The sequence below is a fragment of the Dreissena polymorpha genome, chromosome 15, assembly GCF_020536995.1.
Source record: "Dreissena polymorpha isolate Duluth1 chromosome 15, UMN_Dpol_1.0, whole genome shotgun sequence".
NCBI lineage: Eukaryota > Metazoa > Mollusca > Bivalvia > Myida > Dreissenidae > Dreissena > Dreissena polymorpha.
The window spans coordinates 6028132-6055809 of NC_068369.1; the positions used below are offsets into that span (position 1 = coordinate 6028132).

The 27678-nt window shown below is 35.7% G+C and overlaps 1 protein-coding gene across 1 annotated transcript; it reads left to right on the forward strand.

Moving 5' to 3' along the window:
• The first annotated feature begins 9593 nt into the window (after positions 1 to 9593).
• LOC127859457 (turripeptide Lol9.1-like) lies at positions 9594 to 12218 on the forward strand. The gene is made up of 4 exons (XM_052396847.1): positions 9594 to 9723; positions 9926 to 10027; positions 10427 to 10594; positions 11214 to 12218. Exons 1-4 carry the CDS (start codon positions 9690 to 9692, stop codon positions 11303 to 11305), a joined length of 396 nt encoding a protein of 131 aa, XP_052252807.1. The 5' UTR covers positions 9594 to 9689; the 3' UTR covers positions 11306 to 12218.
• The last annotated feature ends 15460 nt before the right edge of the window (positions 12219 to 27678 follow it).

Genomic DNA, 27678 nt, shown 5'->3' on the forward strand with positions numbered 1-27678 from the left:
AAGTATTACAATCACAATCATGATGAGGGTCCAGATACTGTTAAAGTGCTGTTGTGTGCCCCCACAGGAAAAGCCGCACACAATATTGGCGGCAGCACAATACATTCTGCTTTTTGCATACCAGCAAACAAGGTTTTCAGTTCAGACCACTTGATATGCAACAATTGAATACAATGCGCTCTCGCTATCAGGCTTTGAAAGTTGTCATCATTGATGAAATCTCCATGGTAGGTCGGGAAATGTTAAATTTCATCAACTTAAGATTGCAAGAAGTGCAAGGATGTGCTCGTCCTTTTGGGAGTGTTAGTGTCCTTGCAGTTGGTGATTTGTTTCAGTTGAGACCTGTACAGGATGCTTGGGTTTTTTCACAAGTCTACAAAACGCCACAAATGCAATGTATGGGAACAAACTTGTGGGTAGACCTTTTCGAGTTTTTTGAATTAAAAGAGATTATGAGGCAAAAAGATGATCGTGAATTTGCACTGCTTCTTAATAGGCTGCGGGAAGGGAATCATACAACAGACGATTTAGCTGTACTTGAAAAGAGGCAAGTTCAGAACTTGGCTTTGAGTGATCATGACAAAGACCATCTTCCACATTTGTTTTGCACAAGAGCTGATGTGAATGCCCACAATAGCACTGTCCTAGGCAGTATGCCTGCCTCAGATATTTTTACAATAAAGGCAATTGACACTGTTTCTGGAAATATAGGTAATGCATTGCATGCTAGCATCCTTTCAAAGATACCAGGGGACCCATCAAAAACAATGGGCCTTCATCAAAACCTTGAACTTGGGGTTGGTATGCCAGCTGAGTTATGCTCAAATATAGACACTGCTGATGGTCTTACAAATGGTGCATCTGGCTTGATAAAGCAATTTGACTTCAGGGTTGAAAATTCATCAAGGTGCAGTATTGTCTGGGTTGAGTTTGATGATCCGACTATTGGCAAAAAGTGGCGTGTCAAGTACAAGCATTTGTATACCAGTGCAATCCCTTTGGCATGGACACCAGTACCAGTATCAGGCATCCATATATTGGAATCAAATTGGAAGAAAATCAGCATTTCCACTGCTGTTGAAGCAGAGATGGTCAGACTTAGGACACAGAAGCAGATAGTGGAGTCTTTGCCAGATTTGCATTCTTACGGTGACAGTGAAATGAAAGTCTGTTTCCAAAACTGTAGATCTTTAAGAAAGCACATTGGTGATGTGAAACAAGAGCATAACATGTTGTGTGCGGATATAGTTGGATTTGTCGAAACCAGGCTTTCTGGTGAACTTGGTGAGAATTTTGAAATTGATGGGTTTGATGTTTTGTCTTCAGACCATGGTGAGTCTGCACATGGTCTTTCTGTTTACTATAGACAGGGTGTTGAAGTTAGTCACTCCTCATTCCAAACAATATCAGGTATAGAGTGTGCTGTTTTGTACTTGCCAAATGACATTTTACTATGTTTTGTGTACTGTCCACCAAACATTGCCTCTATTGCAAATTTTTCAGACTTCTTATCTGTGTTTGGAGACAGGGCATCAGCACTTTTTTGTGACTTCCTTAATGATAACATGAAGCTTGTGTTAATGGGTGATTTCAATTTCAATTATCCAGACCGTGGAAGGATTGCGAAACTTTTTAGTGAAGTTCTTGGTTTGAAGCAGCTGATTGATTCTCCAACAACCGAATATGGCAGCTGTCTTGATCACATTTACACCAGTTTGCAAGAAAGTTGCTTGAAGGACTTTGGCGTGTTGGAGACCTACTACTCTGATCATAAGCCGTTATATCTTGCATTTACACAGAGTGAAGTATAGAACCATGCAGCAGCGCTAGCCAAATCTTAACACATTTTGTATATTGTTGTATATATTGGTTTTTGTTTTCTATACCAACTGGAATTGTACAAATAACTACATGTATTTTGTTTTTTATTTTATATCATGCATTTGCCCTGATAGATAACGTGTGTATATTTTAAAAGTCTTGTTGCTAAATATTTCTTGTTTGAATATTTGTTTTTGTGAGTAACAGTGCCAATGCACTCTGATTTATGGATCTTTATACTATTATTATTATTTGCAGATGTCTATTGGACTAGCTTTTGGAAATCGGGCGTCTGGCCCATACAAGACACCTATGAGGGTGTGCATTGTGGCGGTGGATGAAGAGCCGTCCACATTCAGAGGGAAGGATGGCACAGAGCGAAAGGTGTTGGCGTGTGCCGTCAGCGACGGCTGTAAAGTGGTTCGAGTGGTCTGCTATGCGTCCAACCTGTTTGGACGACTCAAGGTATGTCAACTACCTTATTTGTAACCACGCCAAGCATAAGTTTGCCATGGTTTGTTTCATTGTTGGGAGTCATCTTGCATTCTGTCCGTTTCTTGATCATGTAGGTAACAAAAGATTGCTCAGGCCAAAAAAATGGTTTCGTTTTTTTATTTCATTTTGTTAGTCATGTTTGTTTGCCTATCTGTATATTTTTGTAAAAATATTTCTCCAATGTACAGTTTCGCTTGGTTCAAAGTGGCCACATTCTCGGTTAACCCAAAGCTTTGATACTTGCAGTGATGTTGTATTGGATCGCTTATCACATACCCACATCACATGACCTCATTTGAACTTGAATTGACCTCATTTTGGACTTGGACTCATTTTGAAATGGCCAAGTTACTAGTTTGAACTGTTTAATCTGGCATCGATACTACTTGCATAGAAGAAGACAAAATTTGACAAGTGGATTTTGTGACAATGCCATTTTGGCGACATTGCAACGTTCTGTGACAAACACTTGTTAACGCCTAAGTTACATTCCTTTGAGGATATTGACCTTAGTTATTATAAATATCAGATTTGTTGAAGGTCTTATCGTAAATTTAATTTGGACACGCAATACCAGAGACTACAATTATTAGTAATGTCTTTGAATTGTTTGCTACACAAACATATTGCAATTTGTTTGTAAATTAAGCTTTATCTTAAAAATTTCAACTTATCAACCCTTTCTTTTATTGGCGTAACTAAAATTAACATGTGTCTGTTGTCCAGGTTGGATCATCCATAGCGATGAGAGAAGTCAACCGGAAGACCGATGCACGACAACCGTATATCGTTATGACAGAAAAGTCGAAGGTATTTGCAACGGCTGCTGTAAGCCACCCAGCCAGCCACACGGACGAGGGGACCACCCTTCTCAACCCTCTGCCGGCAGCAGATGTGCCAATAGCAACGGCACTATCATCTCCATCAAAACAGAAAAACAGCGTGGTGGGGAAGATTGTTCAGGTATAACACTCCCAACAATACTTTGCGTTTTAACTCAGGCTGTATGGTATTACATTTATGTCTTGTATTTGAATACATTTGTACAAGAAATTGTACCTTGACTATACAGTTGTTGATATTTAATACAAACATCGAATCTCTGCAATATTTCATTAATTGAATATCCAAATAAGAACTTCCTTACAAAATATAGGTTTTAGTTGTACTTCCTGGCTCTGCAGGTAATACTGGGAAAACCTTGGTTTTAGCAAGTCATTCAGGGTTATAAGAAACATTATCCTTTGCCCAGATAAGCTGATTTCAGGATTTTGCCCGCACAGTGAAAATCCACACAGAGCTGATAGTTTCCAAGCCTAAGTGAACAAGTATGGTGTCCGTCATTGTTATCTGTCGTCCTAGTTTCCAAGCCTAAGTGAACAAGTATGGTGTCCGTCATTGTCATCTGTCGTCCTCAACAATTTCTTTGAACGGCTTCCCTTCCTAAATGGCTTGGCAAAAAATTGATAAAACTTCATAGGAATATTCCTTGCTTAGAACTCTCCTTAAGGTTGTTCTGGTCTGTTGATTAGTTAATTAGGTCATGGGGGTACATACAGGAGTTTCAATAATGTCAATTTAACAATTTTTTCATAGGCCGAAGTCCTATAATTTTCATTTTTTTTTTTGTAGCATCTTTTGGAGGTCCTCTTTCCTCTCAGGTAACCTATATTATATTAACTAATATAAACATAACTGGCCCCTCAGGTTTCTTATTTATTGCTACTATGCTGTTTTAGGAGGAAGCACCCCGGACCATTCGGGTCAATGATGAAGAGGTCACCATCAAGGTGGTGAAGGTGGAAGACTCCACCTCCAACTGCAATGTCACACTGTGGAGGGCCGCTGCCGCTGCAGATGTGAGGCCAGGTGACTACATCCGTGTCACAGACGTCATAGTCAACCATTACAATGGTTCAACAAGCCTGTCCACTACTGCTAGAACGAAAATTGAGGTAATTTAACATCCTGCTTGTTTTCAAGTTTAATCAAGATTGAACATAGGGATATCATGATAATCTCTGTTCAAGTTATTGTCATTCATTGTCTTTGTTGGACAGCTTTCCTCAGATTTATTCCTTAGCAACTGTAAAGGCATTTACTTAAAATTAGGTATCATTTATTCCTTCCACATGGAGCTAACATAACCAACACCACCAACCAGTCCATCTTTCAATATATAATCAAAGTATGCCTTAATTTTGGTCAGGATTTTGTTTAGCGCTAAAAGTTGCTTAGCAAACAACCGTATTGCAAAAAGTGGCATCATCCCGTGGTCACAATTGACGTATCGCGATATACGCGCACTGTGCTTATTAATCAGCCATTAATCAGCCAATGAAAAAAATCGATAGTCTTCAGCCCGGCGCTGCTGGTCCGACATTCGCACCTTTTTACCCTTGAAGAGTATTCATAATACATTTAATTTCTCAAATTAGGAGGGCTTGTTCACTGAAACAAGGTTGGTTTTTGTTCTTTTTGGGTATTTTAGTATTTTCGCGGGCGAGTGTTTCTATTACCTCCCCTGTCTCTAAGCACAATTTACAAAAATCTGCCGTACTGTTTTCCTGCTCAGACAATAACGTTAGAGTAGTCTCCCTAAAAACACAGTGCGCGTAGCGTCACGATACGTCAATTGGCCCCATCCCAGAGACCCATAGTTTTAAAAATGAATTACAATAGGGAAAGCTTACAAAATGACTGAAAGCAAGAGGCCAAATCTTTCATATTTTTTTAAAGGCATCATCTAGTGATTCCCAACAAATATTGTTCAAATAATGCCCCTGGGATTAAAATTGGCCTGACCCAGGTTTCACCAATTCAACAAGAAACTGCAATATATCTTATCTTGTCAATGAACTGAGTTATAGGAATTGTACTTGTATGCAATACAATTACATCCATGATGCATTTATATCCTTCAGAAAACTGAAGTGCCAGTGTCTGAACGCGATGTGGTTGTTGTTGGCGCTTGTGTCGACGGTGCTACAGTCGATCTCCTATTGGATGATGACACTGAAGTGAAAGTGCCTGTGGTCATGATGCAGGGGTTAGTTGGGGACGAAGACATTGAGGAGGCATCTGCAGCAGGCTTGCAAGTGCACATAACTTCGCAAGGGCCGGATATCGTGAGCCTGGAGCTGATCGAGGAGGCCTTAATGCTTGGGTGAAAGTTTTCAGACATGCCTGAAGTTCAGGTTTTTTGAAAGGCAATTTTTTTACTTTTCTTAAGTAATTACTATTGAAAGTACCGCCATTTCATACTTTTCTGGTTTTTCAATATTTTGTACTTTCACCCATGTTAATGTGAAAGCCTAACTTGTGCACTACTCGACTGACTCTGAATGGCTAGTCATTCTTTGTGCAATTTCATTGCTGATCTCACTTACCTGTACAATAGTTGAAAGGCATAATGTTTTGTTTTTTCTGTTCTTGTCATATTTGTTCAGTTGACCACTCAATTTCTACTAAAAACATCTTGAAAAAAAGGAACATATTCAATTTATTTCAATTACTGGTCAATATATGCAAGCAAGTTGTGTTTTAAGATAAACTGAATATTTAATCATTGTTTGAAATCCATGTCAGCCTCGATATCAGAATTCACTCTTTGGTAATCTTTGCAAGTCATACCTTCCCTAAGGTTTTACCACTTTATCTCATCATCATTTATAAAAGTTACATTGTGGAAAGTTGCATGTAAAATTACATGGTGGAAAGTTGCATATATGCAATAAACAAGATAGGAAAATGACACTTCAATATATATTTTTACTTTATTAAATGTTCTTGCTAAATGTTCTTGCAAGAACCGTCACACTAGCTCAATGAAAATACACATGTAGTGTTAGTTCATTATTTTGCTCAGGCAATTGTTTTATTTGTTTCAACCTTTGAAGGTGGTCTGGTGCTGTTTTCAATTTGCTGGTAATTAGGCCAAAAAAATTGTTTGTTTCTGGTAACATTGCAAAAACTAAATAGGTATGGGGGTATTTTTAACTTTTTTTTTTATTGATTGATTTTACACAAACAATCTCATTTTTAGGCATTTTTTCCTCCAAAAAAGTCAATAAAAAGATAAGGGGAGGGGTAAAAAAATTATGCGGGGGAGGGTTACCAGAAACAAACAGCTTTTTTTACACCTTACATGTAGTAAACAATTTTCCCTGGTAGGCATCAGTGATGTCGCACGATAGTAGTAAGTTAGTCCAATATTTATATTGCATGAAAGTGTTTTTGCTATGATTTTATTTTGGATTCTTTAGAAGATGATGAACTCCAGATTGCTTGGAAAAAAGTTTGTATTCAAATGTACTACTTTTTTATGACTAACAATATATATGTGAAAAGACCATTAATTTGAAAAAAATAAAACAATTTAGTTGGAATTCTGGATCAAACTCTTTGGAGAACCTTACACTCCAAAAGCTAACTTATGCACCAATGCCACATCAATGAAAAGGCATTTGTCATTATAGAACCATTTGCTTTTTGTTTCAATAGGCTTGCAATACATCAGTATTGTAAATGTTAATGCATGCAACAAAACCAAAAAAAAATAACTTTGGCAATTTCATTTTATTTTTGCTATACAGTTCTCTGGAGTCCAGTCCCTTCAGTTTCACAACATTGTTGTTTAACCACCAGCTTCATACTTGTGACATTGTGTTGGTTTTGGGAAATGCGATCAGAGACCATGGAACAATAACGACACCATAGACTCTTGTTTTACATTACACACGGCCAGGTCAGATTTCCCAAAACACGTAATGTTTAACAGTTTTGTCCATGTACATATTTTGTTACATTTCTGTGTTATTGTTTTGTAAATCGTTGTTCATGTTTAACTCTTTAAACCGGCCCTTTTGAGACACTCTAGTCTTAAGGAGGTTTTGGCCATTAATGCTTCATTATTAACTTTAAAATATTTGAAGTTGCATTAGTCGCTTAATTGTTTTTGCATTACTTTACAGAGGTACATGTGCATATAGTGTTTCATTTATTTAGATGCACATTTGATTTAGTTCCATTTTCGTCTTTGTTTTTTATAATCATTGTATATTAAACTTCTTCGACATGCTCCAGTTCAAAGTGAGATTTTGACCACTAATACTTCACTAACAATATTTGCAGTTGAATTAGTTGATTATTTTTTCTCACTTTACTGGACATACCTTATAGAGTGGTACATGTACACATGATATTTTATGTACGTCTTCTAGAATTGAAAAAAAATGTCTCTTTGAATACCACATGGAATATAAAAAAAGTTTGATTTTTACAATGTGAAGTTTCACAATTCTATAATGGTTTATACTACAAATACTTTGATTGTTATATTTGATTCTCTGGTGCTTGTTCAAACCTGATGCAAGTTGCACAAATAGTTTAAGTTTGTGTCTATATATCACTTGCCTTGTACTCATGGTGACTATTGTGTCAAATTGTTAAACCATCAGAAATACCTGAAATCCCATCTTGTTTCATTTATTGTTTTACTTTTATATTAAAGTTTATGTATATTTCTTTGTGTTCATGTTTTATAAACCCCTGCCCCATTTCAACTAGCTCACTTTGTTGACTCACTTAAGCATATATTAAAATCCGACCAGCCAACCTAAATTAAAGCTCATCCGACTTAGTTGTCATGGTGAGTTTTTGTAATACCAATTTGTCTGTCAGCAATTTTCTTGCATACACACTTGGCCACAGTTTTGATTACTTCTTCATAATACTTCATGTGAATGTTCGTCTCTGATTACGATTGGATATGCATCAAGAGTTGAGAACTAGGTCAAATCTTATCCCTTGGTGGTCCACTACTAAACTTGTATCACATGTAAGGCAATCCGCTGCGTAAGGTCAAGAGTTTGATAAAATTCATTTTAGCTCATTACCACTAGATGCCAGTTTCGGTCCAAGCTTGGTCAGTATGTTTGTCTATGCAATCTAGACAAAAATGGAATGTGGGTAGAGGTCAAAAACTCGGTCACCGGGTCAAATCTTAGAAAATCCTAACAACCACAGAGGCACAATTTTAATCCAATCTTTATGAAACTTGGTCAAAATGTTTGTCTATGAAATCTGTGTTATATGAGGTAAAAAAAAACTAGGCCTAAGAGTCAAATCTTAAAAAATATTATAACCCACTGTAAATGCCACAAGTTTGATCCAATCTTCATGATACTTGGTCAATTTGCCTCATATGATACTTTGAACTAGTTCGAATCTGGGTCTTGTGGGGTCAAAAACTAGCTCACATGGTCAAATCAAAATAAAGATTTACATGAGCGTGCCACAAAAGCCTCTTCTGTGTATGCAGCAGCACGCAAACGCGCGTAAGTAAAATACGTGTTCTTCACCAGCTGGTCCGAGACTAGTAACACACTAAACATCGCAGTGGCGAAGACAGGGTTCAGAAACTTGAATGTTTTTCTAAATGAACTTAGTTTCCTTTTGAATCAGGGCCACGTTGTGACGTTTCATGTCAATAATCCACCAGTACTTTCAGTGCTTTGATTTTATATTAGGATGAGTTGTTTATGTTTGAAATTTAATTCACCAACAAAACTCTACAATAAGCATATTGGTTTCTATGTTTTTTTGCGAATGTAAACAAAGCAAATTTCAGTTGCGCGCATGCCCAGAATTGGGCAAACAAAACACTGTTATTTTGCCGTTAACAAAATAGTATTTTCCGGACATTTTCTTAACGGCAAAATATATATAGTAATTCTGGATAAATTTATTTAATTTGTATGAGAACTACAAAAATTATTAGTCGACATTTGAAATAATAATTATCTAAATATATATAATAAAAATTCACTATTGACGTTACATAATAATTTCAAGAAAGCAGTTTAATTCACCCGAATCAACCTCGTAGTGGCTTTAACCCATTTATGCCTAGTGGACTCTCCCATCCTTCTAAATTGGATCAATTTATTTCCTAAATTAGAGATGTCTAGTATATTTATTAACATATTTAGAATATTTCTTACAGAAATTCCTTTAAGCAAACAGTGCAACCCTGATGAGACGCCGCATCATGCGGCGTCTCATCTGGGTCTACGCTGTTTGCCAAGGCTTTTTTTCTAGACGCTAGGCATTAATGGGTTAACAAGGCTTATTTTTTACTTACACTTAAATTTCGGCTGCATAATACCATTACAATAGAGAAAATTAACACACAACCAAAATAACGTATAACAGTTCTAAAACTTTAAACAAGGCCTTTAAAATGTTAATCAAGTCCGTACAATCAAGGTAAGGTTAAGGTCAAAACTGAAGACCAAAGTGGAACAAAGATAAGGTAGCCTAAATAGTCCGTCAGTCTGAACAGTTATCCACATATTCCTGAGGTCTTCAACATGAAAGTCTTGTGCGCGATTGCTTCGATAATAGGTATTCGTAAATGTTTGCATATTGCTAAGGGATGTTTAAAATAGATATCCTTACACTGCTTGTACTAATAACAAAAGTATTTATAATACTTATTGTTGTACTTAAAATAATTTATATGAAAAATATGATCAGTGTCATCATCATTTTATCGGCGCTTTAAAACTAAGAATAACATAGTATGTCTATTTGATGTCATGTGCAGGGTGTAGCCTCGGGGCAGCAATTGACAGAAGGGCCACACAGTGTTCGCAGATCTGCCCCAAATACTACAGTCCAATATGCGGCTCCGATGGCCAAACCTACGGTTAATACATACATTTGAACGAACGAGAAATACAATTTTCTTCATCGACATTGACTATTATGCAAAATACTTTTCTGCTTCTAACTTAATGCGCTTAAATGTTGTGTAATTTAACAATAAATAACGCAGTTTTCACTTTCGTACAACGTAACGTATATTAATTCCATATGCCACACGTTCAAAACAATCCAGCCTTATATAAAATTTTACTATTTTTTGAAATAATATAGTATGTAGATATTATTTTTCTCCATGATAGAATAAATAATAGTTTATATATATACATGTCTGGTATATAATAAAAGGAATCACATAAGACTGCGTAAAAGCCCTCGCGCTTTTTAAACATCAGATGAAAAATAAAACGTGTCATTGCTGATGTCATCACTTCTTTTTCAGGTAATATTTGTTTTTTCAACGCTGCTCACTGCCTCGATCCTACCCTGACTCACAAACCAGGCGCATGTGGTGATCACCCAACCGTAAGTCTTCCCGTGGCCTCGTGCCCTGATGTCATGTGCATCGCCCTCTATGATCCCGTCTGTGGAACCGATGGAAAAACATACGGTCAGAAACAAAAACAAGATTAAATCTAATATCATATTTGTATATGCTGAAGACTACACTTTGGTTCCACTTGATTTCATAATAATATTGCATCATGTATCAATGTTGCTTAATGAGTCACACTTATATTAATGCATTTAATACACTCACATAACATATCCGTTATTTTATATGATTTCCTCGCACAGAACTGCGCCCGGTTTCTCAAACCTTGAACGGCCAGTACGTTCTACAGTCTGTTAGCATTAGACCCACATATATATATGTGTGTGTGTGTGTGTAAATTGTAAAAACATGTATGTGCTCGAATAATGTCAATATGAGTGACAATAAAATTGTTGTTAAATTCATTTATGTGGGTCTGATGCTAACAGACTGTACAGTGTACTGGCCGTTCAAGGTTTGAGAAACCGGGCGCAGTTCTGTGCATATATACATATAAGTATAAACAATTTAGCCATAAAAATAACTTGATACACGTCTTAAAGCTTAACTGCCCGTTAAAGTTATGAGCAAGAAAAACCTGTACCGTATTTGGGATGAACACATAACAAAGTTAAAATTGTCATACAAAGAATGTGTACATGACGTTTTTTCACTTCAAAAACTGTGTTTGCAGGCAACTCGTGCGAGCTGACGACAAAGTATTGCCATAGTGAGGTGACCGTGGCACATACAGGCCCTTGTATTGGCGACTTGGTCGTTAGTTAGACAGACAAGTATCGTTAAACTCAGTCGTGTTTTAGACGTTGCAACTTGCGGAGTTTTAGAAATTGCGAGATGTTTTACTAATATTATCGACATAAGACATGACTATGAAAATTATATATGTTGATGGTTTCGTTTACGGAAATGGCTGGATGTGTAAAGTAGTATGCAAAACAAGAAAAGATGAAGTTGCACAAGAAGGAGGGGGGGGGGGATAATATTGTAGCACGCTGTCCTTTATGTATGCTTAGCGATCAATAGTCTTGAACTTTATATCCACAAAACATAATTAGACATAGCATACAAATAAGCATAAAAAATAAATGGTCGCCGCTTTGGAACATTTAAAGCAAGGAATAATGGGTTGACACAAAATATGGACCTTTACAAAAGCCTCCCTTTTGTTAGAAGATTGTACTCACGTATTCACAAAATGTACTATCTAAATTTTTATTCATATGCTAGTATTACTAATAATAGTAGCCGTGCTCTGTGACAGCACAGGCTGCACAGGCTAATCAGGTGCGAAACTTTCCGCTGTTATGGTATTGTTCGTTTACAAAAATTCTTAGTAAAAGTCCAGTTAAGGCGGAAAGTGTCGTCCCGGATTAGTCGTGCGGACTACTAGCAATATGTTTGTTTTGACGAAGAACATTGAACCGTAAAGACATACATTATTTTAACGAAAATATTTCAAAATCCATAAATCCATATGGGCTTTCGTCAATTATAAGTACAAAAAAGACAAACAGACGAACCAACAGACTGATGGACACACGAACTGACCAACCGACACAATGGATCCTATACATACTTTCTACCTAATTGCAATAAGGGTATTTATAAAATAGTTAATATTTGAGAATTTTGTTGTATATAATCAACATCGATGCAAAATAAACAGTGGTAAACTTTTTATATTGTAAGAAATAATCTTGGGACCAAACAGCGATATAGTGTTTTATAGTTATTCAATTTTAAGGAAATAAAGAACAACATTCCCGATTGTTTAAATTTATTCTTATTATAACTAAGTAGGTAATGATGATCAAAAATTATCATCGGAATACACGATTTAACCAATATGGCATAGCACGCGTAACTGGCTCCATATAAATACAGTGCCATTTACATGTACTTACTTTCTTACTTCAATAACAGTTATTCATAAACGTTAATCAAATGTGTCTTGTTCTGACAAAACTGGGCATAATGCATGTGCGCAAAGTGTCGTCCCAGATTAGCCTGTGCAGTCCGCAAAGGCTAATCAGGGACGACACTTTCCTCTTAAACTGGATTTTCGGTAAAAAGGGACTTCCTTTAAACGAAAAATACCATTTAAGCGGAAAGTGTCGTCCCTGATTAGCCTGTGAGGACTGCACATGCTAATCTGGGATGGCACTTTACGCACATGAATTAACCCAATTTTCACAGAACAAGACACAAACAAGTTTTGTTGTAATTTATCAGAAGTGCACTTTTAGCAGATCTGATCTAGACAAGAGGCAATACACGTATCGAGGTCTTAACCCATTTATGCCTAGTGGACTCTCCCATCCTTCTAAATTGAATCAATTTATTTCCAAAATTAGGGATGTCTAGTATATTTATTTCTATATTTAGAATATTTCTTTTAGAAATTCCTTTAAGCAAACAGCGCAGACCCTGATGAGACGCCGCATCATAGTGGATTCAAATTGCGTTGCTAACAAATGACAAAAACATATGTCTGTGAAACAGATATTTATAAAGCCCGTATTGAATATAGTATAATTCAAAAGCTGCGCGCTCTCACAATAACACCAGGACTGATTTACAAATTATTATTCATCCTGGTTTCCTCGATTGAATGTTAGATTGTAATCATAAAGCGTCAACTCGTTTTTCTACACCATAATTAATCAATACAATTATTTAAATGTCTAAAGTCTTAACACACACAAGCACGGATGATCGACAATAATATTTCTAACGGTGATAACTTTTTGCAGGTCTTCTGAAACATTCGACATGGAAAACATAATCGTTAACATCAAACAGTACGTAATTATGCGGTATTACTAACGCCGGGACACATGTCGCCTAAGCCTGGCTAACTTTTATTGTATTGATTCAGTAGTTACCTATTTGTTTTGTTTTATACATTTTACAGTCATACAATGTACGTTTATTGAAGATTTTGGCGTTGGAACCTTTGTCAATCGGCGAACACCATTTATTTTGAAAAGTTCCCAATATTACAGTCTGATTTGCGGATCGAATGTAATCACGTATTGGACGTCATTTATATCCTTATAAATTCTTGTCATCTTAAATAATCAATATCGTCTTCTCCCGCTTACTTGTACAGAAAAATTAAAGCTTATTGTTTAGCACTTATCTTCAAAATATAAACTCTTAGTTCCCAGATTCTAAATATAACGGCATGTGTCCGAGTAGAATCGACTTGGTCCCGTTGACACATTTACTGAATGTCATGGGATGGAAAATGCTCTTTTTAACCTAGCTTAGATATGTCGGGATGATATATTTCCAGGGGTCCACTACGCCATTAAGCCGTGCAATACATTTGGTTATCGAAGCGGGTTTTGTGTATGCTTAGAACATTGTTAACAAAAGTGTCCAATCCTATACAAATGTTCCATAACAAATTTCAATTTGTATTTTAATCTTTATCCTTTTTTAAAATCGGTTTCCTTAGAGTTGTGAATCAACCATTCATTAAGTATATGAGCCTAAATTTGCATCCTCATAGCCATTTAGGTACTAATGTGGCATTATATATAACTGTAAACAATATTTGATATGATGAAAGAATCAGACAAATAATGTAGTAATAAGCTGTTTTTATTCCCCAAAACAACAATAAAACATTGTGCGCCAAGCATAAACCATTGTGAAATTCTAAGCATATTTAAAACGAAAGCGGCGAAAACATCAGACAATCGATTGAGCAATCGATAAGTAAGGGACGAAAAAGTACAAATTCTAAGATTGCTTAAATTTCAGAACCTTACTGAACTAGGATTTGAATTATCGCGATGTGTAGTGACACCTTTAGGCAAAACATGTCCTTTATACTAATGCATACACCAAGACAAGATACGAGATGCGGTGATCACAGGAATGAGCGTCCGTTAATTGATCCAATTTCTACAAGTTTGGATGTGGTAAATGTAACAATGAAGGTTGTATGTGTAATTTCAATGGTTATATGTATTGTATAATTAATTATATGTACTTTATTCGTTTGTCTAGCAATTCTAAAACGTATATGTTATCCAAAGTTTTAATATAACATAACGATTTACTTTCGGTGTTCAAAATATATTAAGAGCAGTTTGTAACAGTCTACACAACCATTAATAAGGATAAAACTCATATGCTTAAAATGTTATCCTTTATGTTTATACATATCTCGTTCAAAAATATAGCTTTCTCTTATAGTGTCGTTCAAGTTTGTTGCAACCGGGCTAAAGAGAAAAATTAATTGGAAAAAAAAAATATTCGATCATCATCACGTGGAACAACTTAAATTGTTGCTAATCTTCAATAGTGATGTCAGGTTTGGTAAGCATAAACCGGTCTGATAGTGATGCCGGAATAGGTAAGCGTAAATCGGTCTGATAGTGATGCCAGATTTGGTAAGCGTAAACCAGTCTGATAGTGATGTCACAATTGGTAAGTATGTCACTGGTCTGATAGTGATGCCATATTTGGTAAGCGTAAACCGGTCTGAGAGTGATTCCAGATTTGGTAAGCATGTCACTGGTCTGATCGTTATGCCAGATTTTGAAAGCGTAAAACGGTCTGATATTGATGACAGATTTGGTAAGCCTAAACCAGTCTTATAGTGATGCCAGAATTGGTAAGCTTAAACCGGTCTTATAGTGATGCCAGAATTGGTTAGCGTAAACCGGTCTGATAGTGATGCCAGAATTGGTAAGCGTAAACCGGTCTTATAGTGATTCCAGAATTGGTAAGCGTAAACCGGTCTGATAGTGATGTCAGAATTGGTAAGCGTAAACCAGTCTTATAGTGATGCCAGAATTGGTAAGCGTAAACCGGTCTGATAGTGATGCCAGATTTGGTAAGCGTAAATCGGTCTTATAGTAATGCCAGAATTGGTAAGCGTAAACCAGTCATATAGTGATGCCAGAATTGGTAAGCGTAAACCGATCTGATAGTGATGTCAGAATAAGCAAGCGTAAACCAGTCCGATAGTGATGTCAGAATAAGTAAGCATAAACCGGTCTGATAGTGATTCCAGAATTGGTAAGCGTAAACCGGTCTGATAGTGATGCCAGATTTGGTAAGCATAAGCGGTTTGATAGTTATGCCAGAATTGGTAAGAGTAAACCGGTCTGATAGTGATGTCAGAATTAGTAAGCAAAAACCTGTCCGATTGTGATATCAGAAATTAGTAAGCGTAAACCGGTCTGATAGTGATGTCAGAATTAGTAAGCGTAAACCGGTCTGATAGTGATGCCATAATTTGTAAGCGTAAACCAGTCTGATAGTGATGCAAGGATTTGTAAGCATAAACGGTCTGAAAGTGATGCCAGAATTGGTAAGAGTAAACCAGTCTGATAGTTTGCCAGAATTGGCAAGGGTAAACCGGTCTGATAGTGATGCCAGGATTTGTAAGCGTAAACCGGTCTGATAGTGATGCCAGAATTGGTAAGCGTAAACCGGTCTGATAGTGATGCCAGAATTGGTAAGCGTAAACCTGTCTGATAGTGATGTCAGAATTGGTAAGCGTTTACCTGTCTGATAGTGATGTCAGAATTGGTAAGCGTCTATCGGTCTGATAGTGATGCCAGAATGTGTAAGCATAAACCAGTCTGATAGTGATGCCAGAATTGGTAAGCGTTTACCGGTCTGATAGCGATGTTAGAATTGGAAAGCATTTATAGGTCTGATAGTGATGCAAGATTTGGTAAGTGTAAACCGGTCTGTGAGTGATGCCAGATTTGGTAAGCGTAAACGGTCTGATAGTGATGTCAGATATTGTTAGCGTAAACCGGTCTGATAGTGATGCAAGATTTGGTAAGCGTAAACCGGTCTGATTGTGATGCAAGATTTTGTAAGCGTAAACTGGTCTGATAGGGATACCAGATTTGGTAAGCGTAAACCGGTCTTATAGTTATGCCAGATTTTGTAAGCGTAAACCGGTCTGATAGTGATGCCAGAACTGTTAAGCGTAAACCGGTACGATAGTGATGCCAGAACTGGCAAGGGTAAACCGGTCTGATAGTGATGCCAGGATTTGTAAGCGTAAACCGGTCTGATAGTGATGCCAGAATTGGTAAGCGTAAACCGGTCTGATAGTGATGCCAGAATTGGTAAGCGTAAACCTGTCTGATAGTGATGTCAGAATTGGTAAGCGTTTACCTGTCTGATAGTGATGTCAGAATTGGTAAGCGTCTATCGGTCTGATAGTGATGCCAGAATGTGTAAGCATAAACCAGTCTGATAGTGATGCCAGAATTGGTAAGCGTTTACCGGTCTGATAGCGATGTTAGAATTGGAAAGCATTTATAGGTCTGATAGTGATGCAAGATTTGGTAAGTGTAAACCGGTCTGTGAGTGATGCCAGATTTGGTAAGCGTAAACGGTCTGATAGTGATGTCAGATATTGTTAGCGTAAACCGGTCTGATAGTGATGCAAGATTTGGTAAGCGTAAACCGGTCTGATTGTGATGCAAGATTTTGTAAGCGTAAACTGGTCTGATAGGGATACCAGATTTGGTAAGCGTAAACCGGTCTTATAGTTATGCCAGATTTTGTAAGCGTAAACCGGTCTGATAGTGATGCCAGAACTGTTAAGCGTAAACCGGTACGATAGTGATGCCAGAACTGGTAAGCGTTTACCGGTCTGATAGTGATGGCAGAACTGGTAAGCGTAAACCGGTCTGATAGTGATGCCAGAACTGGTAAGCGTAAACCGGTCTGATAATGATGCCAGAACTGGTAAGCGTAAACCGGTCTGATAGTGATGCCGGAATTGGTAAGCGTAAACCATTCTGATAGTGATACCAGATTTGTTAAGTGTAAACCGGTCTGATAGTGATGCCAGAACTGGTAAGCGTAAATCGGTCTAATAGTCAAGCCGGAAGTGGTAAGCGTAAACTGGTCTGATAGTGATGCCGGAATTGGTAAGCGTAAAACGGTCTGATAGTGATGCCAGATTTGGTAAGCGTGTCACTTGTCTGATAGTGCTGTCAGCATTGGTAAGTGTAAACCGGTCTGATAGTGATGCCGGAATTGGTAAGTGTAAACCGGTCTGATAGTGATGCCAGATTTTGTTAACGTAAACCGGTCTGATAGTGATGCCAGATTTGGTAAGCGTAAACCGGTCTGATAGTGATGCCGGAGGGTTACAATACACTAAATGATCGCTTCATGAAGGGCTGTACTCTCTAAAATAATATAATAGTTGACAGGAAGGCATGTTTTACACTTTTTACCATTATTCGGGTGTTATCTTGCGGAGATAATGGTAGGGCATGAATAGGTGTTTACTACTGAATCCCTGAAATATGATACACGTGAAGACTATAGTAAACCATTGCACTAGAAAAGGTTACATTCCACTAAGAAACGGCCGAAAAATAAAGTTGCAAAAACAGTCGATTTTAATTTGTGTCAAGTTCTTTCTTGCATTGTACATGACATATCTTTTTTATTGCATAAATCGATTCCGCTTAGAATGGCCTTTAAGAAAAGGTATGGTTATGGGGGTCTCTATGTGCAAAATGTTGCATTTATTTTCGCTCAAAGTTGTCGCTTTTACATTGAATTATATAGGGAAACTATTAAGTGTATTATGACCTAAACGCAAAACCAGGCCTAGTCACAAAGGAGCTGTATTTACAGAAAATCATCATTTTTTTAGTGGGATATGACGCGTTTTGGCAAATTTCACGGAATAAATGCGTTTGTTTCACGAATTAAAGGAGCATCGTGAGTTTTTAAGAAGAAAATACGTTTTCAGAGGAAAATAAGAAAAAAAACGTACAAAAACTCGTCTTGAGCATCTCAAATCGCAACAATTTGTGCTGAAAGAGCTCATGAACACGTTTTAATAGTTGTTTACTTCTTTTTCTACATAGCTTGTAACAGTATTCCAGTATTTTGACAGATTGTAATTATTTAGGGTTATCGTTTTACGCCTGAACGCCCGTTATAAATCAAAGCTCCGAACGCAAAAGCCACATAGCTTATCAGGCGTTATAATAAAATGCATTTTCAAGCATTTCTACGTGAAAGATCGGTCTGAAAATTGGCATGCACATAGAAAATAGGTTTATAAGTATCGAGAAGTGCTTATTTTTCGCGATGTTAACAGTAAACGTTGTCTTATAGGTTACAATACACTAAATGATCGCTTCATGTAGGGCTGTACTCTCTAAAAAAATATCATAGTTGACAGGAAGGCATGTTTTACACTTTTTACCATTATTCGGGTGTTATCTTACGGAGATAATGGTAGGGCATGAATAGGTGTTCACTACTGAATCCCTGAACTATGATACACGTGAAGACTATAGTAAACCATTGCACTAGAAAAGGTTACATTCCACTAAGAAACGGCCGAAAAAAAAGTTGCAAAAAACAGTCGATTTTGATTTGTGTCAAGTTCTTTCTTGCATTGTACATGACATATCTTTGTTATTGCATAAATCGATTCCGCTTAGAATGGCCTTTAAGAAAAGGTATGGTTATGGGGGTCTCTATGTGCAAAATGTTGCATTTATTTTCGCTCAAAGTGGTCGCTTTTACATTGAATTATATAGGGAAACTATTTAGTGTATTATGACCGGAATTGGTAAGCGTAAACCGGTCTTATAGTGATGCCAGAATTGGTAAGCGTAAACCGATCTAATACCACGAGTTCAAGGTTTGGAATGGCAGCGGTTGAGTATTTAGTTTTGCATTGCCATCAAGTCATGAAAGCATTTGTGTTTTTGTGGTCGATAACAGTTAAGACTACAATTGTTTAACGCTACAATAAAACTGATTTAAATACTATTATTAATTAATGAAAATAAATGTATACACTAATCGAGTATCAATGTTATGCAGTAATAATTCGCAAAAAAAACGTGATCTTAACGTTAAACTAATGGCAAATCAGCAGTAACAATATCGCCAAAATTTTGTCGTTCATGTTTTATTTATCGTTCTTATCTATCGTCTCTGTATCCTATACTTTCAAAGCTGTCTAGCGGCGAACGCCTTGTAACGTGATTCGTCCGGACTATCACGATCCTTATTGCAGGTCGGATGAAATCACATTGTACGTCAGCTATTAACTGCAATGTTTGTTCTTTCTACATTAGTAATGCTATCTATATTACCTATCTGAATAAGAAAAACATGTTTTAATGGTTAAATTCATTTCTTTCAGTACTATTTTTTAAACTGTATACACGTAGTTCATGGATTCTAAAGATTCCAAATAAGAGGCGTGAGTCGCAACTAAAGACTAGTCTAAGAGTGTCTGGTACATTAATATCAAAGTATGTATCCTTGATGGCAAATATCATTAACTAATGCCTGCACGACTGAACCGTAAGTCTGCATGTGCGCTTGACTGGAGATATCACACACTATTTTAATTAATCAAAATTATGTAGAAATGTTTTCTGCATTTCCTTTTATCATATACATATTGCAACAATGTCTATATCGTCTGCGTTTCATCGTTGGCGTTTTAGTGAGTTTATTGACATTGAAACAATTGTTGATTTTTAAATAATGGGAAATTATTCAACTTATATCAAAGGTAATAATGTGTGTCATCGTTTATTTTATGTGAACGTGTATATTTTGAATAGACGTCTTGTTTTGGTAGTGTAGATATTTTTCGGATTTCGGACAACTCATTCATTTAGTGCTATTATAGTCCATATAAACGGACTCCCAGAGCCTTTGATAATTTTTGCTGTGAGGACTCTGAGAGTAAATATGCACCCTTTCATAAACGTAACCGCAGTTTTCCAAAGCGTGTCAGTGCGCATCAATAAACAGACGTCGTCCGCGACCAAAAACACATTAAATTTACTAGCTAAAGAAACTTTAGCAAACAGATTTTATAGTATTGACGGACCTGTACGCTGAAGCGAACCCCATATCGAAAGTCATCCAGAGTCGTAACATATTTATGTCACGCTATAAATCAAAGACAGCTCATTTTCTTGGATACATTTCTACATATATTGGTTAATGAATATAAATAACTGCATCGGGGCATATTTTAAGGTTAAAATGTTTCAAACGCATCGTACAATAGATGAAAATAACTCTCATCAGCCTGAAATTCACAATTTTGACGCCGTTGTCGCTTTGTCAGGTGACGAGTTTTCATTTGGATACTTTCGGATCGACCTTGACATTTGTTGCTGAAATTGTAAACATTACTTTCGTTTTCTGAAATCTATTATTTGTGATTAAGAATTTAAGTCTGGTGGATTAAAAGACTGATTTCAAAGTGAATCAGGTAATTTTAAATAAGTTCTACTGAGAATTTGTATTTACACTACAATTTGTTTACAAAACAACCAAGAATAATTGTATATACCGGGAAATGTCATTCTGAATTTGAAAACACTTGAGCAACTGGTATGTTACTAAAAATAGAAATAACGTCATATGACCGTGAAATCTCGGGAGATTCTCATTTAAAGAATGTCTGTTGCATCGCTGTTTATCTGTATATGTTAGAGCAGAAAAGATACATTTCAAATGTTTAAGAAAGTATTTTATGAAAGAATATATCAGTTAAATGTGAAAAATGTCAATCCTTCCGATCAAGTGGTTGATTTGGGCCAATAACTGCATTTAAAAGCTGTTTTGGACCGGTCTTTGTTAACTGTCAACTTTTCGGGAATTTCTGGTTGACTTACCTAATGGGGTTGGTCCATAACTTTAAAGTAGCGCCAGTCAAAAATCATAAAAAGCGACATTTAAAGTTATGGTAGCCAGAACTATAAATTCTGGAAACGTTCTATTTTGCATGCACACTTAAAAACGACAATGTTTCAACACACTATTCTTGTTGACAATTTTATATTTAAATTTGGAACAGTGTAAATCAAAAAATCAAAGGTGGTTAGCGTGTGGCTATGATATTAATAAGTAAAAATATCATTTTCAAATAAATAAATAAATATATATATGCATCGTTTTAAACAGCCAAAACTGCATCCACTGTGCAGCGAATTCCATGTACTTGGTCTTATTCAACGCAGAAATGAATTTTCTTCCTCAAAATGTATATATCTTGCAATATTGTACACATGCTGGGTAAAATTTTAAGAAATAACACGATACACAACTCGCGTGACATACTCGATCTGACCCAATTCAAGTATGAAATCATCAGGGAGTAAAGACACACCTTCACGTTGGACCAATGAAATGTTTAAAATGTCGGCTTGTTGAAATGTATGTAAACAAAGGTCTCAAAAGACGATTGGCAGTTAGTTGTGATGCATAGTGTAACGGCAAGAATGGTAAGAATGTTTTATCATTTTTATTGAATTATGGTACCGAAGTCCATGAACTTTGCAGGGAAAAGGCCCATTACTCTGTGAAGATGCAATATTTTGTTCAAGTATAACAGGTTTAGTGTTCATAATGGGAGTAATGTAGATCTTGAAGGATAATCACACCATGTCATTGATTTTTAACACATAATCAGGATTATATTTGCTTTCATTTTGTAAAATAAAATATGCCATGCAAGGAAAGATTTGTGTTGTAAATGCATGGAAATCAAGAATAGCATATTTAAATATTATGACCAAGTAATGATGCTTTCTTAATGATGATATACCAATGACTGCTACTTGTGTGATCTCATCAATTATGTATTGTGGTTATCCAATTAAAAATGTTGCATATTTATCATCTTTTCAGCAATGATCAACAACATGGGTGGTAAGGAAGGTTTAATTACTTTTTGTCAACACTGAGTGTTCCAATGATCAGTAACTTGAACTTAAAGAAAATGGAAATGCATGCGGGTAGCACCATTCATCAAGTGTCAACTATCTCCTTAGCAGACGCTGCTAGACAGGCTTATTAGATGGAAATGAAGTAGGTAGTTTGATGATTTATGTGAAAAATGTATATATGTGGTGTTTACACTTACGTACTTATCCAGTTTGAAAGTGCGCATCATATGTTTTGAATGTCGTAATAAATTAAAACAATGGCACATATCATAATGGATTATGTCACACTTCCCATGAAACAATAGAACCCAGACAAAGCTAGGAACTTGCAGTCACTGAGTGTTCTTGTTTACAGTCATGTGTTCAATGCCACAACAACATAAACTATAATAGCTGGCTCTGGACTCAACCATTTGTATCTAAAAAAGATCTTTGAACGTGATGGCGAGGATGGTCTAAAGAACATTTTCATAGTGAAACACTCAGACGGTCTGCCCAGGGTCACCAATACCAAGCGGCTTTTGGAGACACTTATTCCAACCTGTCGGATTTCTTCTTCTTCCATACTAATCATGCATTTGTTTTGTATGTCATTATGAGTTTAATGTTATCACTACTCATTGATAAATCTATTTTCCTTTAAACTTGTATGATTGAATGATTTAATTGGCCTCGTTAGTTATTTATTAATGTTTTTATTTCCCCGTAACATTTTCAAGTCTTATTTATAGAAGAACGCATTTCACAGGCAATTTCAAACTAGGTTAGCAAATCTTACTGCACTGAGTTGGTTCCATGACACACATGATATGAAATGTATGTATGTAAATATGTTTATTAGTTTATTATGAGCTTTTCATCACGTTTTTTTAATCTATTTAATAATTAACCATTAAATGCATCTTTATGCTCACATATAAAAATCTCAAATTCAGTATGGCGTTTCTGGAAAAGGGGGATACCCTTGATTGTAAAGCAGGAACTTCGTTTTCCGAAGATTGAGGACATCACTTGTTTGTTTATATTTTCTTTACTCCTTTTCTCGCTTGTTCTAAACTACCAAACTAACTTTGCATATAGTATGCATTATCTATTAATACATACTAAAACGTGTTGTTTGTTCAACATTAAGATTAATAAGAGTGAGACTTGTAAAAACATGGTTTAGAAAAAATGGAAAATAAAAAAATGGGTGTTGAAAACTTAAAATGTCAACAACAAAAATTGTTTTACGGTGAATTATATTTAATCTTTAGTATAAATGCAGACTACCACAACACTAAAAATATGCGAAAAAAATAAGAGAAAATCAACATGTCCCATAAAAGTGCTAGTACCTTAATGGTACCATTTGCATGACTTTGTGCTTTAGACAAGTAAACGTTGATATTATTTTTTTCAGTATCAGTGTTCCTTAGCCCTTGCAGTGGTAATCAAATTTTGCACCTTTGGACAAGAGACGGCGCATTCCAGCTCTCAGCAACCCTTTCGGTTATAAACGAACGTTAAAAACGTGAAGAACGTTGTTGCCTTTGTTGTAGTCAACGGGACACAGATGTTGAATTTCATTTTATTTGTGTTTGTTTATGTTACCGTTTTCTACGGCAAAGATTCGTGAAACGTTTTTAATACATGAATACCACTGTTGTTAAGTACCATAGTTTTTAACATCAACATGTACATTTGAAATATTAAACGTGTGTAAATATGTAAAGGAAGCATAAACTGTTCGAAATACTATGTTAAATACCACTACTTGAAAAAAATTGTTTATGTAAACCCCTTAAAAAAACTTGTATGTATCACTTTCCAGTCACTTACAGTATTTGAATTAATATTATATATACCAAAGGATATTAATTGTAATAGTTTGTCCTACTGCCTCAAAAATGATTATGTTTCTGTTGTTCAAAAGTTTTATTGTTCTCTCTTATTTTGCTTGGAAATTTCATTCAATTTAGTTCCGATATTTCATTTAACCTACTAACATATAAACATAGTAATATTGATTTGGTTACCTACTATAGTAAACTGACACATGACATCACTTTATTTATAATTATATGCATTATGTAAACTGTCTGTTCTGTTCTGTTATAAAGCCGAGAGTTGAATTATTGCAACTAGTGTTTTATTGTGGGTTCGTGAGAATTCATCATACAACCAGTATTCTAAATAAAACTACTGCTGTAATATGTTCATATGAATAATTTGAACGTATCGCGTTTTAATCATTTACCCCCTTTCGTTTCTAAGTTAAATTGAACATGTGACAGTCACAATGTTTTACATTTTACATAAACAAGCGCACCATTACTGCTTGGTATGTATAAATTTTACGAATACATGCATATGTAAACATACTCATCGTATTCAAATATTATAATAACATTATTTCAGGAAAACAACTTCTTTTATGATTATAATTGTGTTGTTACCAGTACGATAAGCGCCCCTGGTTTTGGACAGCGATACGTTAACTCGTTGAAACTTTTGAATTGTTTTCTGTTGAGTCATCAGAAGCACTGTTTATTCAACACACAAGTTGATGTATCATTAATACGATTATCAGTGAACCTTGAGCAAGAACAATTTTAGTGCGTACATGTAACATTATTGTTTAGATTTTTATAAAGCTAATCTTTTCTGTACTTCATACTTTCTTGAAGAAATTTTTGTGACATAATTTCCAAACTTTCCAAGCACATGTTCTGTGTACATCTCTTTCACTTGATCTGTTTCTTTTACATTGTAATACTAGTTTGAAACTGTGTAGAGCTATGATTTTCTCACTTGTATCAATTTTCTGATAACTATGAATATTCCACAACACTTTTACTGTATATTTATGTCCGTCTAGTCAATTAAATATATGTGTGTTTTGTTTTAACTATAAGTGATTATTTGGATGCGTGTTACGTCAATTAAAAAGTGTGATTTCTTACGGGAAAAATAGTTCAAACGTTTAATACTGTACAATTTTGTATATCAGCTCTGCTTGTATATGAACATTTGGATTATCTTTACAGATTTTCGATGGGGCACAATAATCTATTAAAATAAAAAGACAAAGGCATATAATTTTTATAAACAAAAATGTGGTTTTAAAGTATGTTTGTCTGATTTTAGGTTCAGTGCTGGTGGAAAGATCAGGGAGATGGTCTTGCTTGAACAGGGACTTTCCCTTCAGTTGACTCGATATTTAATGCACAAGTCACTGAAATCGCTTATGAAAAGGCCAGAAGCCCAAGAGGTAGGAACCTCTGACCCACACGAGTTCCTGATCCAGAGCATCTTTAAACGCGAGCCCTAATGGTACATGTCATAAGTAATGTGACATCTGTCAAAAACTGCAGACGGAGAATGAATTGTGATTAAAAAGCTTCAAAACATGATTTACACGTTTTTGTGTCAAGACTTATCTAAATAGTAAGAATATAGTTGACAGAAATAATTGTAACCAATATTATTGCTGTTAATGAGAACATCCTTATAGTCAAAGCAAACACACCTTTCCACGTGGAGAGGAAGTCAAAGTTCAAATCTTGGTTGGGATCCCATATAAGCAGCAACTTATGTAATGCACATATATATTATACAAATAATATTATGTGTTTTCATAGTTTGGAGTATTTAATATGCATATTAAAATATACTTTAGTTTTGGTTATTTTCTCCATCACACACATACGCAGTAATTATGTTTTGTTTTACAAAATGTCATGTATCATAAGTATTAGGGCACCATCATTAGCTTCAAAAGATATCAGATGTCATAAACAAAAGACCACAATTCTGTCCTGTCAATGTATCATAATTCTTAAACGATTTTACTTTTAAAAGAAACGGGTTTTTTTCAACAAGGGTTCATCTTGGTTTCTTCTACAGAAGCAAATAAAAACGTATTTTTTCTTACCGTATTCCAAAGTCAGGATATACGCCAACTACCATTTTTAAAGATATTTCTTGTTTTATATAAAATGTATTATTATAAAAATGTATTATTATAAAACGTGTTACCGGTACTTTAATAAATTTAAAATGCAAATGTTATCATGTCCGATGTTCTTTATTAGGGAGAAGGGGCATGCGTAGCCTGAAGCTTACTAGGTTTAAGTGAGGTCAGTTGAAACTTACTTCCAACATGGCGAAAACGATCGTGTTTTCGTGAAGGAGTATACACTTATTTCATGGATGCGCGGTGAACAGTCAAAACTGTTCCCCGAGGTATCAGGGATGACTTTGGTACTGTTGCCCGAGGCCGATAGGCCGAGGGCAACAGTTCCAAATGTCAGCCCTGATACCTCGGGAAACAGTTTTGACTGTTCACCAAGCATCCATGAAATAAGTATTTTATTACCTGATCAAATTTCCAACATAGAAATAACAGCAAACTAAATTTTTATTTACACACAACAGTAATCGATAAAATAAATAATTTTGACTGTTTTACTGTAAAATGACGTCAATTTTTCGACGAAATGACGTCATTATTCCAGCGGGCAACAGTTCAAACTGTTGACCGGTCAACAGTTCGATATCCACCGGTAACAGTTTAAAACATTGCAAATTTCTTTTTCGACAAGGAAATAGCAAAAAAAAATTAATTATCATTTATATAAGACATCAGGTAACAATAGCGGATATTAACTGCCGGTAAGCCCATTTATATTTATATTTCTGTTTAATGAATACGCCCTTTCGGCTATACGGTGAGTTTGCTCCCCTTGGTTTTTTATTTCAAACCATAGACGTCGGAATAAAAAAGTTATTGAACCAAAACGGTCCACAGCTTTGTTATTTAATTGTTGGACCTTCGAGATTTTGGATGTTCGAATATCATGTTCTCGTACAAGAAACAGTATTTGGGTATGTTTACAGTAAAATATAACATACATCACGATGATTTTATTATTTCGACGCGTTTTTATGTTTATTAATTCATTTAATGCCAAGTTATAAAGGTTTACCCCCCCCCCCCTCTTCTTTTTTAACTGACTTTCTTTAAAGCATATTTAAGCTCCTGACTTTCAAACGACAAACACAGCTCATACCTATGTTAAAATGTTTTACACGAGATAACTGCTGTGAATGAATTCCTCATTGATGCGAATTTTTTGGAGAAATTTCTCTCAAACGAGGTCAAGAGTTAACGTTTTGCATTCCTTTTTCTGTTGACCCAGTATCTTATACACCAGGAAAGGTTTTAAGTCATAGGCTTAAAGGTGGCATTTATATTTATGCATGTTTTCTCACATTTAACGCTTACATCGGATGAGTATAATATAAGGCATGTGACGATATAATATACACCGTGTACATGTTTATGGTAACACATTTGAACATACTTCTATTTGAATATGCCTAAAACTAAATACGATGCTAACTAAACGGAACAATATGCTTACTTTT